A 13367-nucleotide genomic window follows, 5' to 3' on the forward strand; every position below is an offset into this window, starting at 1 on the left:
CTTCCAGCATGACAACGACACGAAGCACACAGCCATGGCAACTAAGGAGTGGCTCCGTAAGAAGCATCTCAAGGTCCTGGAGTGGCCTAGCCAGTCTCCAGACCTGAACCCAATAGAAAATCTTTGGAGGGAGCTGAAAGTCCGTATTGCCCAGCGACAGCCCCGAAACCTGAAGGATCTGGAGAAGATCTGTAGGGAGGAGTGGGCCAAAATCCCTGCTGCAGTGTGTGCAAACCTAGTCAAGAACTACAGGAAACGTATGATCTCTGTAATTGCAAACAAAGGTTTCTGTACCAAATATTAAGTTCTGCTTTTCTGATGTATCAAATACTTATGTCATGCAATAAAATGCAAATTAATTACTTAAAAATCATACAATGTGATTTTCTGGATTTTTGTTTTAGATTCCGTCTCTCATAGTTGAAGTGTACCTATGATAAAAATTACAGACCTCTACATGCTTTGTAAGTAGGAAAACCTGCAAAATCGGCAGTGTATCAAATACTTGTTCTCCCCACTGTATATTATGTTCAACAATATATTGACAAATGTAGCAAATCAAAACATTTTCAGTGTTGGGGGCAATGCATTACAAAAGTACCACATTACAGTAATGTACTACTTGTATCAGTGATGGAATAATATAACAAGTTACTGTGTTCAAATATTGTAATACTATTAGTTACTTTTTCAAGTAACGCATTCGATACTGGCAAATTGGGCCACCTTGATTGGCAAAGTGGGACACTTAATTATTTATTGTAAAGAAGGATAATTGAGAGGGTACATGAATAATATATACTCGTGATAAATTAAATGTATTAAAAACACTTTAGGTATTTTTGTGGAACATTAATAATTAATGATCTACACGAAATACTCTGCAATGTCAAAGTGGGGGAAAAAATTCTAACATTTGTAAAAGAAAATATGAAAAATAAAGCACTAATATATCTTGATTAGATAAGTACTCAACCCCATGAGTCAACACGTTAGAATCCCCTTTGGCATCGATTACAGCTGTGAGTCTTTCTGCCTAAGTCTCTAAGAGCTTTCAACACCGGGTTGTGCAACATTTGCCCATTATTCTTATCAAAATTCTTCAAGCTCTGTCAAATTGGTTGATGATCATTGCTAGACAACCATTTTCAAGTCTTGCCATTTATTTTCAAGCAGATTTAAATCAAAGCTGTAACTCGGCCACTCAAGAACATTTACTGTCTTCTCAGTAAGCAACTCCAGTGTAGATTTGGCCTTGTGTTTTAGGTTACTGTTCTGCTGAAAGGTGAATTTATCTCCCAGTGTCTGGTGGAAAGTATACTAAACAAGGTTTTCCTCCAGGATTTTGCCTGTGCTAAGCTCCATTACATTTCTTCTTTAACCTGAAAAACTCCCCAGTCCTTAAAGATTACAAGCATACCCATAACATGATGCAGCCACCACTATGCTTGGAAATATAGAAAGTGGTACTCAGTAATATGGTGTATTGGATTTTCCCCAAACATGACACTTTGTATTCAGGACAAAAAGTGATTTGCTTTGCCACATTTTTTACAGCATTAATTTAGTGCCTTGTTTCAAACAGGATGCATGTTTTGGAAAATGTTTTATTCTGTACAGGCTTCCTCATTTTCACTCTGTCAATTAGGTTAGTATTGTGGAGTAATTACAATTATTATTTTATATGTATTTTTTTACCTTTATTTAACTAGGAAAGTCAGTTAAAAACAAATTCTTATTTACAATGCCCACCTATCAAAAGGCGAAAGGCCTCCTGTGGGGATGGGATAAAAAATATATATATATATATATATATATATATAGAACAAAACACACATCACGACAAGAAAAGATACCACAACACTACATAAAGAGAGACCTAAGACAACAACATAGCATGGCAGCAACACATGACAACACAGCATGGTAGAAACACCACATGACAACAACATGTTAGCAGCACAAAACAGGGTACACACATTATTGGGCACAGACAACAGCACAAAGGCAAGAGGGTAGAGACAACAATACATCATGCAAAGCAGCCACAACTGTTAGTAAGAGTGTCCATGATTGATTCTTTGAATGAAGAGATGGAGAATGTTGTTGATCCAGCCTCAGTTGATCCATCTTCAGTTATCTCCTATCACAACCATTAAACTATGTAACTGTTTTAACGTCACCACTGGCCTGATGTTGAAATCCCCGAGCAGTTTCCTTCCTCTCCGGAAACTGAGCTAGGAAGGACGCCTGTATCTGTGTCGTGACTGGGTGTATTGATACACCCTCCAAAGTGTAAGTTAATAACTTCACCATGCTCAGAGGGATATTCAATGTCCGCTTTTTATAACAAAATTACCCATCTTCCAATAGGTTCCCTTCTTTGCAAGGCATTGGAAAACCTCTGTGGTCTTTGTGGTTGAATCTGTGTTTGAAATTCACTGCTCGACTGAGGAACCTTACAGAAAATTGTTAAACACTATTATTGCACACAATAATAGTGAGTCCATGTTTTATTTACATTTTTACTTATGAACTTATTTAGGCTTGCTATGACAAAGGGGTTGAATACTTATTGAAAAGACATTTCAGCTTTTAATTTTCTATTTATTTGTAAACAATTCAAAAAACATTATTCCACTTTGACAATATGAGGTATTGTCTTGGCCAGTGACACAACAAAATTTGAAAAGGGTCATGGGGTGGGAACACTTTCTGAAGCCACTGTTCTTGTATGGATATGAACATAGATAGCTAGGGTTTTTAATGTTGGTGAGGTCATATCTTTCCAAGTAAAATGAAGCTATGCTAGCCGATAGCAGATTTAAGGAAAATGAAATGGAACATTTGATCCTATTAAGAAAATGGATATCTGTTAAGGAAACATGTATTTCAAAATGGTATTTCTCCATTGAAATGACCTAGGGGAGTGTCAGTTTGAAAGTAACAGGGTCTCCCAGTTTGGCAGTAGGCAATTGGCAGCAGCATACCACCCTGAATCCCACTGCTGGCTTGCCTCTGATACGCAGAGTTGGTCCTCGTTGGTCCCTGGATGGGAGACCAGATAATGCTGGAAGCGCTGTTGGGGGGCCAGTACAAGGCACTCTTTACACTGGTCTAAAAAAAATATCCCAATGCCCCAGGGCAGTGATTGGGGACATTGCCCTGTGTAGGGTGCTGTCTTTTGGATGGGACGTTAAACAGGTGTCCTGACTCTCTGTGGTCACTAAAGAGCCCATGGCACTCATCGTAAGAGTAGGGGTGTTAACCCTCAGCATCCTGGCTAAATTCCCAATCTGGACCTCATCATGGCCACCTAATCATCCCCGGCTTCCAATTGGCTCATTCATACCCTGTAACTATTCCCCAGGTCGTTGCTGTAAATGACAATGTGTTCTCAGTCAACTTACCTGGTAAAATAATTGTTGTAAAAATAATGGAACACTGCCAAAATTGTAACATTTTAAAAAGGTGAGAGTACTGTAGTACAAAAGCCACTTCCAGTCATTTTGATTTTCAATTACATCCCATTACAAAATATGTTGTAATGAGACAGTAAATAGCCTTCCTTCATTTTTTATAACCTAAACATTATATACCTCAGAACATTGCAATTTTACTTACCATTATGCCTCTGTTATTACACGGGATGCCACACCCACTATGATGATGTCATACCCATTTAACCCATTGTTTATCATCACATACTTCCTCACTAACACATAGGTATTGATTGTTGATTATGTTATTGTACATATTTAAAGATACCTATTACAAAGCTTAAGAGTCTCACTTTTCTCTATGTCCCATTTAACCAATACTCACCCTATATGGAATTGTTCCACAAATATGTGTGAAAGAGACATTTATACTCATTACGATAAAACATAAATATTCAATATGTTCTAACACAATTTCCATATAAACAATCAAAATCTGATGAATGCAATTCAAAAAAGTGCCTTTTATCACAACGAAATGATGTCTTGATAAATGTAACACATCAAAGGAATAGTGTCCAAAAACATTCTGGCAGCTTTACGAAAAGATACATAGCCTACATATTAAAGCCATTAAATACCGGCTAACAAGTCACACCAAGGCCGACTTCAAATGCTGACCTCAAAATTAAAATAACCAGCGCATTGACCGCGGCGCAAATGCAAACTATGTCAGATAAATCCTACACATAATAATGCATTGAAATATAATGGCATATAATCAAAGGGATTACTTATCATCAAGGACCTACAGTATTTAAGTCAAACGAAATCGACCAAACAACGGCAAAAAGTACCAAAGGAAAATCTACACCTTCGCTCATCTGATAGGCCTATAGCGGAGCTTCGTACTGAATGGATAGCGTAAAAAAAAGAGCTAAATAAAGAGTAATATGCAATAGATTATATGTAAGAGTGTTTTTCCAAGTAACGAATCCAACCACTGTTCATGTTTATATTTTTAAATTTTCGTAAGAAAATTGTTATTGAAATCAAAATACTACTCATAGTACAGAGCAAGCGGTAAAGCTTCATATGAATTATACTTAAAAAAATTCAAATATATGTCAACAAACATTCCTCCAAAGGACCCCTCTATGATTAAATGCTGTGAAAATCCAAAATCATGTTTTTTTATTTTCTAGTTTTGTGAGATATCACCCAAAGGTGAAATTATTTCCATTATTATTTCGCAAGTATTCTTGGATGTTCAAATCGTCTCATGTAAATTTAAAAAAAATCACAGACGGTTAGACCTGTAGTAACCACTTTACTTCAATGTTATTTTTACGTTACCTTTACCAAGCCAAGAGGTCTTTTTCTGTTGTTGGACAGAGTGATACGCTGCACAGTGCCAGAGTATATTAATGTGTCATTTCTTTCCCAGAAATAACCATGCCATAGTGAAAATGATGGCACCCACACCACAAACTCTTCAGCTTGAAACCCTGCAGGTTCGAGCACATCTGGTGAACAATGGACGACTGTAAAGACTTGGTGTGATGTATGAGAATCATAAAGTCTTTTGTCATCTAGTCGCATTGCTGGGATTAATTATTTCTTAAGCATAAATCTCTCTCAGACTGTCATTTTATATGATTCAAGGGACCTTTTAAAGCAATTATTTGACATTGAGAGGGAACATTCAAAACCTGCAGGACATGACTAGTGCTCGATTTGGAAAAAGGTTTTGCAGACATCCAAGCTTCTCTATTTCCCTGACCAGAAGTGGAGACAACTTCACAAAATCATTATCTAAACGTGAGAACTAACTACTGTACAAGGCTTGGTTCGGACTTTGTTTCAAGGTGCATCCTTGTTGGCATATTTCCATTTAAGAAAATCATTCAATACTTTGTTGTTTTATCAGTCACATCCCTAATTCAAATGTGCACGGTAAACATAGTCATTTTTAGCCAGGTCAAACAGACTGACTGGTGCATTTACTTTCTGTTTAACTGAAACAGAATGTGAGTTATCGTGAGATCAGGCTGGGTTCACGGAGCTATGTATTTTTTATATAGCCCCAAAATCGGGCTACCAGTTTTTATTAACTGGACCTGGGGTAGACTACAAGTGATGTTTTGTGTACAAGAGCTGCCTAGTGCCTAGAAGTACCTACCCTCTGATAAGCCTAGACATCATAGATTAATCACTGGGGCATCTCACTGGCTCTGTACTTGGTTCTCTCCAGAGAATGGTCCAGGTAGCCCTCCAATGTGGTAGCAATCACTGTGGAAACCAGAGGTCGGATAGCCCCAGCAGCCTGCAAAATAATAAACGGAACAGAATATGTCATTCTTCCTTATTCTTTATGGCAAATACACACATCAATCCAAAATGTATCAAATGGTTCTGATGCTATTGTGTCTTGAGGCTTACCACAATTGTTCTAGCCATGGCTGGATAACAACAATAAATACTAGCTAAACAACAGCTTGTGCACACAATGCTTTTTAAACAACATTCCTGAGATCCTATTTTCTTGTGACCATGACATGATTGAGGATGAAAATCCCCATTGTGCCAAGAACAAGTATGGTCAATGAGATAAGGGGGGGGGGGGGGGCAAAATGACTAGTAAATAGAATGAAAGCAAACATGTGTTGTGTGTGTTACACATGTTGTTAAAATCAAAATTAATCTCATGCTCTTCGGAGGAGACTGACATTTAATCATGATCGGGGATACTGGCAAGTTAATGAAGACCAGACGGCTGGCTTTGAGAGCCAGTTACACACACACACACACACACACACAGTAAATGTCAGCCCCAATGTCAAAGAGCTCCTGCTCTCACTTCTCACTTTTGTGACCACCCTTCAACAATATCATGTCACAGCTAGTAAAATGTAAATATGAATCACCATCTAAACATATCGGTGTCTTCCTTAGCTACTAATATCAGCCAATGTGGTTTACATTTGTCATGGCTTACAGTAGGTATACATGGCTATAGTTGAGAGCAATGAATCGCTCCGTCTGAGCCTCACTGACTGTGTCGTGGTGGAAGAGGTAGAGGGCTTTGAATATGTACAAACCCCTTGCTCTTTGGCAGCCATTGTTATCTTCAGGAGGAAGTCCTCTTCCACAAAGGGACACACTGCATCATGAATGCTGACCACCTTTGGTTTGACGCGGGCCGTACCATCCTCTCCCTCACTGAGGGCGCGGACCCCATTGAATATAGATCTGTGGCGAGTAGATCCGCCATGTACCACTGGGACATTTCTGTGGTGGAAGCGGTGGATAATGTCCATCATCAAATCTAAGCTCTCCTTGGCAAACACCACAACGATGCTTTGGCTCCATGGCACTCTGTCAAAGAAACAGTGTGTCTAGTCATAAGTCAACAGCTTTCGCACTGTGGTTAGAACATATCATTCTTGTTGAGTATATTTGTTTCATTACTTGTGTCATGACTTGTTATATTACCATACATAACACTTTCGGGTGCAATTATTTGCATACATTATTTCAACAGAATTCCACTGAAATGGTCACGTTGAAACAAAAATACATGGTAGTTTATTTACAAGTAGGCTATTTTGGATGTTGTAGAAAGACTCAAAATTGTAATGTGTGACCCGATGGATTCAGTAAAGATCTGATGAATGGGATAATTTGAGACATTACAAAACATCACATTTATTCAACGATTACATAAAAGAGCTTGACACCCCAGTGAAATGGTTTGTTTACATGTGGCCACTGTCTTGTGCAGTGACAAGATTAAGGGGCAGGGCCATAAAACTACAGTATTCCTAACGGGACAGATATGTTTTTGCATGCAAACATTCGACACTTCAAGTGTTACCTCTCGAAAGTTTGAATTGTGTGGCTTATCAGAGGTCTGTTGAGAAACGTACAGAACTGTTTGGGTGTCAATAGCCCTGTTCTTTCTCCACTGCCACCAGCTGGAAGAACCACAGCTACCGGGAAATCGACACTGAAAAGTCCCGCAATGTGCTTGTCCAACCGGGCTTCGCATGTTGAGAAATGCCCTGGTTCAACAGGCCTGGCCATGTCGCCCGTTTCCTCTTGCATGCTTCAGGACAATTGATTAATTTGATGTTGAAACGGACTAACATTGATGTCACGAATATATCCTACCGGTATCCCCGTGTACAGTTTAATTCATTCCTTTATGGGCGGAGTCGCGTAGACTAGTGATTGATTCGATTTGTATCCTGCTACACTGTAGCCATAGCGCTACGCTTGCGCTCTGTCAAGGAAGCCCCATACACGGTACACGTCACTAATGTTATCTGTGGGGTCTTTGCTGATGTTCTCAAGATTTCGATATCACCTATCATCATATCTACTATGTATTTGTGGTTATTTATGACTTTCATGCCTTTTTAATTTTGACTGCTTGATGCAATTGAGCATACATTTACATTTTAGTCATTTAGTAGATGCTCTTATCCAGAGCGATTTACAGGAGCAATTAGGGTTAAGTGTCTTGCTCAAGGGCACATTGACAGATGTTTCACCTAGTCAGCTCAGGGTTTTGAACCAGCAACCTTTCAGTTACTGGCTCAAAACTCTTAACTTCCAGGCTACCTGCCGCATATTCATTTATTCAAGCTTGCTTGATCTGGTGCAACTGTACAACTAGTGGGATATGATAATTGTATGTATAGGCCTATACGATATGGGATTACTTCACCTACAGTTGAAGTCAGAAGTTTACATACACTTAGGTTGGAGTCATTAAAACTCGATTTCAACTACTCCACAAATTTCTTGTTAAGAAACTATAGTTTTGGAAAGTCGGTTAGGACATCTACTTTGTGCATGACACAAGTCATTTTTCCAACAATTGTTTACAAACAGATTATTTCACTTATAGTTCACTGTATCACAATTCCAGTAGTTGACTGTGCCTTTAAACAGCTTGGAAAATTCCAGAAAATTATGTCATGGCTTTAGAAGCTTCTGATAGGCTAATTGACATCATTTGAGTCAATTGGAGGTGTACCTGTGGATGTATTTCAAGGCCTACCTTCAAACTCAGTGCCTCTTTGCTTGACATCCTGGGAAAATGAAAAGAAATCAGAAAAGACCTCAGAAAAAAATTGTAGACGTCCACAAGTCTGGTTCATCCTTGGGAGCAATTTCCAAATGCCTGAAGGTACCACATTCACCTGTACAAACAATAGTACGCAAGTATAAACACCACGGGACCACGCAGCCGTCAAACCACTCAGGAAGGAGACGCGTTCTGTCTCCTAGAGATGAATGCACTTTGGTACGAAAAGTGCAAATCAATCCCAGAACAACAGCAAAGGACCTTGTGAAGATGCTGAAGGAAACAGGTACAAAAGTATCTATATCCACAGTAAAACGAGTCCTATATCGACATAACCTGAAAGGCTGCTCAGCAAGGAAGAAGCCACTGCTCCAAAACCGCCATAAAAAAGCCAGACTACGGATTGCAACTGCACATGGGGACAAAGATAGTACTTTTTGGAGAAATGTCCTCTGGTCTGATGAAACAAAAATAGAACTGTTTGGCCATAATGACCATCGTTATTTTTGGAGGAAAAAGAGGGAGGCTTGCAACCCGAAGAACACATTCCCAACCGTGAAGAACGGGAGTGGCAGCATCATGTTGTGGGGGTGCTTTGCTGCAGGAGGGACTAGTGCACTTCACAAAATAGATGGCATCATGAAGCAGAAAAATTATGTGGATATATTGAAGCAACATCAAGACATGTCAGGAAGTTAAAGCTTGGTTGCAAATGGGTCTTCCAAATGGACAATCACCCCAAGAATACTTCCAAAGTTGTGGCCAAACGGCTTAAGGACAACAAAGTAAACGTATTGGAGTGGCCATCACAATGCCCTGACCTCAATCCTATAGAAACTTTGTGGGCAGAACTGAAAAAGTGGGTGCGAGCAAAGAGGCCTACAAACCTGACCCAGTTACACCAGCTCTGTCAGGAGGAATGGGCCGAAATTCACCCAACTTATTGTGGGAAGCTTGTGGAAGGCTACCCGAAACGTTTGACCCAAGTGAAACAATTTAAAGGCAATGCTACCAAATACGAATTGAGTGTATGTAAACTTCTGACCCACTGGGAATGTGATGAAAGAAAAGCTGAAATAAATCACTATTATTCTGACATTTCACATTCTTAAAATAAAGTGGTAATAACTGATCTAAGACAGGGAATTTTTACTAGAATTAAATGTCAGGAATTGTGAAAAACTGAGTTTAAATGTATTTGGCTAAGGTGTATGTAAACTTCCGACTTCAACTGTACATGCTTCAACATTGAAATGCCATCTAGTGTTCCATAGAACAATTTGGGGTAGGCCTACATATTTGTAGGTGGTCGACATGCGCTGCCACCCAAGATATGTTTAAAACTAAATTACTATGTGTAAGTAGCCTGCCACAGGACATGGATTTACATCAATGAAACAAGAACTTAAAAATGGCCCTAGGACATAAAATAATTGCAGTGGGAACATCAATAAAGTATGCAAAAAAATAATACTGGGTAATAGTCTATTTTAAAAGTGGTAAATTAGGTCTCTAAAGTAAGAATCAACATACAATAAGGGGAAATTTGTGTTAACATTTTTTATTTAATCAAATGAAAGCAATGACAGATTTTTGCAAAATATGTGTGATGCATATTAAAAGGTTTATCAAATGAATAGCAATACAACATATATTACATCATATACATCTTATAGAAAACGTTTATACATATGTTATCATACTTCAGAGGACATGTGATATTATATATGTACACATATTTACATTGTTTTGTGTATTTGTGGTGCTTTTGTGTTGGGAATCCCTTTTCATGCAGAGCTTATTTTATTACATTATATTGGCTGTAAAACTGTTTCTATAATGGAGTTAAGAGCAGGTTTACATTGTCATACAAGAACTTAAATGATGCGAGTTATCTTAAAGTTCCAGACAGTTCTATTGGTCATGATGACCCCATTTAGGTTCATTTCATCTTATTAGCTAATGACTCAATGGTGCCCATTGGTCCTCAGATGTAGCAAGCAACCAATGCCATTCGCTTTTACAAAGTCACTTTCAGTGGTCCTCCTCACAACAAGCCAGTCCCAATAAAGAGATAATCCAAGACCACAGTCACTGAGGCATTCTGCAGTCCTGCCTTAGGGCTCTGCTTCATGCCAATTCTCATTTAGCTTAATCTTCCCTAGCCTCCTTTTGGCTTTGGCTTTGTGTTTGTGGAGAAGCTGGGGCCGAGACAAGGCAGGCTCCTCAAACTTCATATGGCTCGACTCGTTGTGTTGCCGGGAGTACCTCTTACACTTGCACGAGGTGACCACGGTGATTTTGTACGTTCTTGTACTGCCATCCTGGCACTGCAGCTGGATGCGTTGGGTGCGCGTCTTGTCGTTGACGCAGCGCCAGTCCTGACTGTTCCTCCGGCTCCAGAACTTTCTGCCGTAGCCGCCGCCGATCCAGTTGGGAAGCATCTGAGCGGGGAGGCACTCGCCAGCACATACTAGCTCCTTTATGGGGTTGATGCTTGTGCATTGGCCATCAGAGATGTACTTGGTGGACCTCAGCTCTCTACAGCCAACTTGGCTTCTCTGGTCTGTGAAAGAGAGAAACAGAAAAACGATGAGAATCAAACCATTTTGAAGATTAAAAATGTCCTTTTGTGGCCAAAAACTATTTGGTTTCACTTTGAATCCTACTGCAGGTGACATAAAGGGTTTTCGATCAGAAAACCTTACAAACACAGCCATCTATTTGGTTCATTTGGAGGTTTTTGGCACAGACTGTAAACCTATACCGGTTACTGGCTTGTAGAGAGGAAATGGTGCATTGCTCTTGCATGAGAGGAAGGGCTTTAGAGTTCTGAGCTATGTCAATGGAGCTGGCTTTCCTATAGGATTATCAGCGGGCAACTGGTAGGACTATCAGCACTGTTCTGCTCCAGGCTACAGTTCCTCACTCACCCTGTAATCCAAGCCAGGGCCCCATTCACAGACTGCCATACACCTCTGTGACAATGTGCCCCCTTCTCTATGACAGAGTTTGATGAATGAAGAGAGGAGAGGCTCCCTTTCTCTCCTTCATGCTCGGGGTCCTGAGAGAGCTCAAGTCAAACAGTGCCACAATCACAGACTTCCTGTGTATAGGAACACGCCTCCATTCAGTGGCGCTGACACACGGTCACTCCCCAAACACTAGCCTGGCTGCCCTGGGTGACTCATCTCTGCTGCCCTGCTTGGACACCTGCCAGGAGTGTGTGTGTATATATATATATATATATATATATATATATATATGTGTGTATTGAAGATCATTGTGCCAAGCTTTGCCTGGTCTCACTCAGTGGGGGCATCTGATACTGTCTCTGGAGTGTCACTACTTAGCTACTGACCAGAGCTGATCATATGTAATTTTAGCAGTTACATTTTTACATTAAGAATGTAGCATATTCATTTCAAATATAATTTAGAGAACACCATCTCAACAACCTAATTGTAGAAGCCTCTATAAACCTGCTTGCGCTGGAAAAAATATGTCTATGCCTTTGTCTTGAAATAAAACATTTAATAAAAAATAAAAAAAGGAAAATAGTTAAAAACAAAGTACAATTTCTCAATGTTTTGAGAAAGAATACTGAACAATACTCACCAACTCTATCGTTCCCAGCAGTATTTCCCGCGCCTCTCCCACCGTTTCTTGCCCGATTTAAAGAGACATTGCTCGGGGCATCCTGCACAGGAGTACCCACGTGCGAGTATAGGATCTCGGTAGCATCATTATTGAACGCCTGGCAACTCCTCACAAGAATACAAAACAAGATTACAAGGTGGCACGACTTGCATGCGCTCAAGTGCATATTTGCTTCTGGGGATTTAGGGAATAAGCAAATCCCGTGTCAGGTAAATTGATTCTGTGCCTCTGATGTCTGCGGCAGAGATACTACGTTCTGAGCTTGTTTTATATAGGCCTGCCCGAGTCTTGTTTTGGCAACCGCTCAGGTGCACATCATGGGATCTCTTGACTGAAGGCTGGGCGTAACTGGATAACCACGCCCATTTGTCTGTGCGCTAGAGAGCCAGCGCGTGTACAACATCTGGAGTGATCCTGTTCCTGTCTCTCCAATTGATGGGATTTGGTGCTATCGAGTCATTTTTGCTTCTTCAAATCGCAATCTATTCATCACATTTAATCTATTCAAAATAATAGAAGAACCTCCACTTTTGGTCTCTGCAATAATGTGTTCTTCTTCTGTTAAATGTTTTTTTTTTTTATTCCCTCATTTAATCATCTTCCATGTTCTGACATGCAGTCTCACCTATTCTCTTAATTCAAAAATGAAAGCTGATACGGTCTGTGTAATTTGCTTTTGGTCTCTGTCATTCTCTTCCTCTCGACCTCTCAATCCCTTGTCATTTTTATACCTAATGATTGGAGTGCCTAGACTAACTGGAGTCTTTGTGTGTGCGCAACCCATGGCAAGGAGAGATATAATTACTTCTGTGGGAGCATTCACTTCAGCCTTGTCTTCCAGATTTGAAAAGAAGTGTCACACATAGACACTAATTGTTGCTCATGTGAATGAAATCTGATACACTTTTGTTCAGTGTCATTATCATATGAACCTTAAATGTAGGGCCCTCCTTCCTCCTGTGTAGAATACCACAAAGCATTGAAAACAAAGCAGATGACTATCTTGTGATATAATATCTGCCTGAATACATGTAAAGGTGAAGGAATAATATATTGTTTGTACTATTGTTGGTTTTGTAACCAACGACCTTCTCTCTTGTTACTTTAATGCAAGGCATATTTCACTAAAAAGCTCTGTCACCGACCTCACTTCCGCCACAAAATGAAGACAA

General features: G+C 39.7%; 1 protein-coding gene and 1 pseudogene across 1 annotated transcript; both read right to left on the reverse strand.

Moving 5' to 3' along the window:
- The window catches only part of LOC139564399 (D-ribitol-5-phosphate cytidylyltransferase-like), a 40405-nt pseudogene extending 32670 nt beyond the window's left edge, over positions 1 to 7735 (reverse strand).
- Positions 7736 to 10080: 2345 nt separating this feature from the next.
- Positions 10081 to 12535, reverse strand: LOC139564320 (sclerostin domain-containing protein 1-like). The gene is made up of 2 exons (XM_071383767.1): positions 12154 to 12535; positions 10081 to 11101 (listed from the first exon to the last, which is right to left on the reverse strand). The coding sequence occupies exons 1-2, from the start codon at positions 12359 to 12361 to the stop codon at positions 10653 to 10655; spliced, it is 657 nt and encodes a 218-aa protein (XP_071239868.1). The 5' UTR covers positions 12362 to 12535; the 3' UTR covers positions 10081 to 10652.
- Between the last annotated feature and the right edge of the window lie 832 nt (positions 12536 to 13367).

The sequence above is a fragment of the Salvelinus alpinus genome, chromosome 35, assembly GCF_045679555.1.
Source record: "Salvelinus alpinus chromosome 35, SLU_Salpinus.1, whole genome shotgun sequence".
Lineage (NCBI taxonomy): Eukaryota > Metazoa > Chordata > Actinopteri > Salmoniformes > Salmonidae > Salvelinus > Salvelinus alpinus.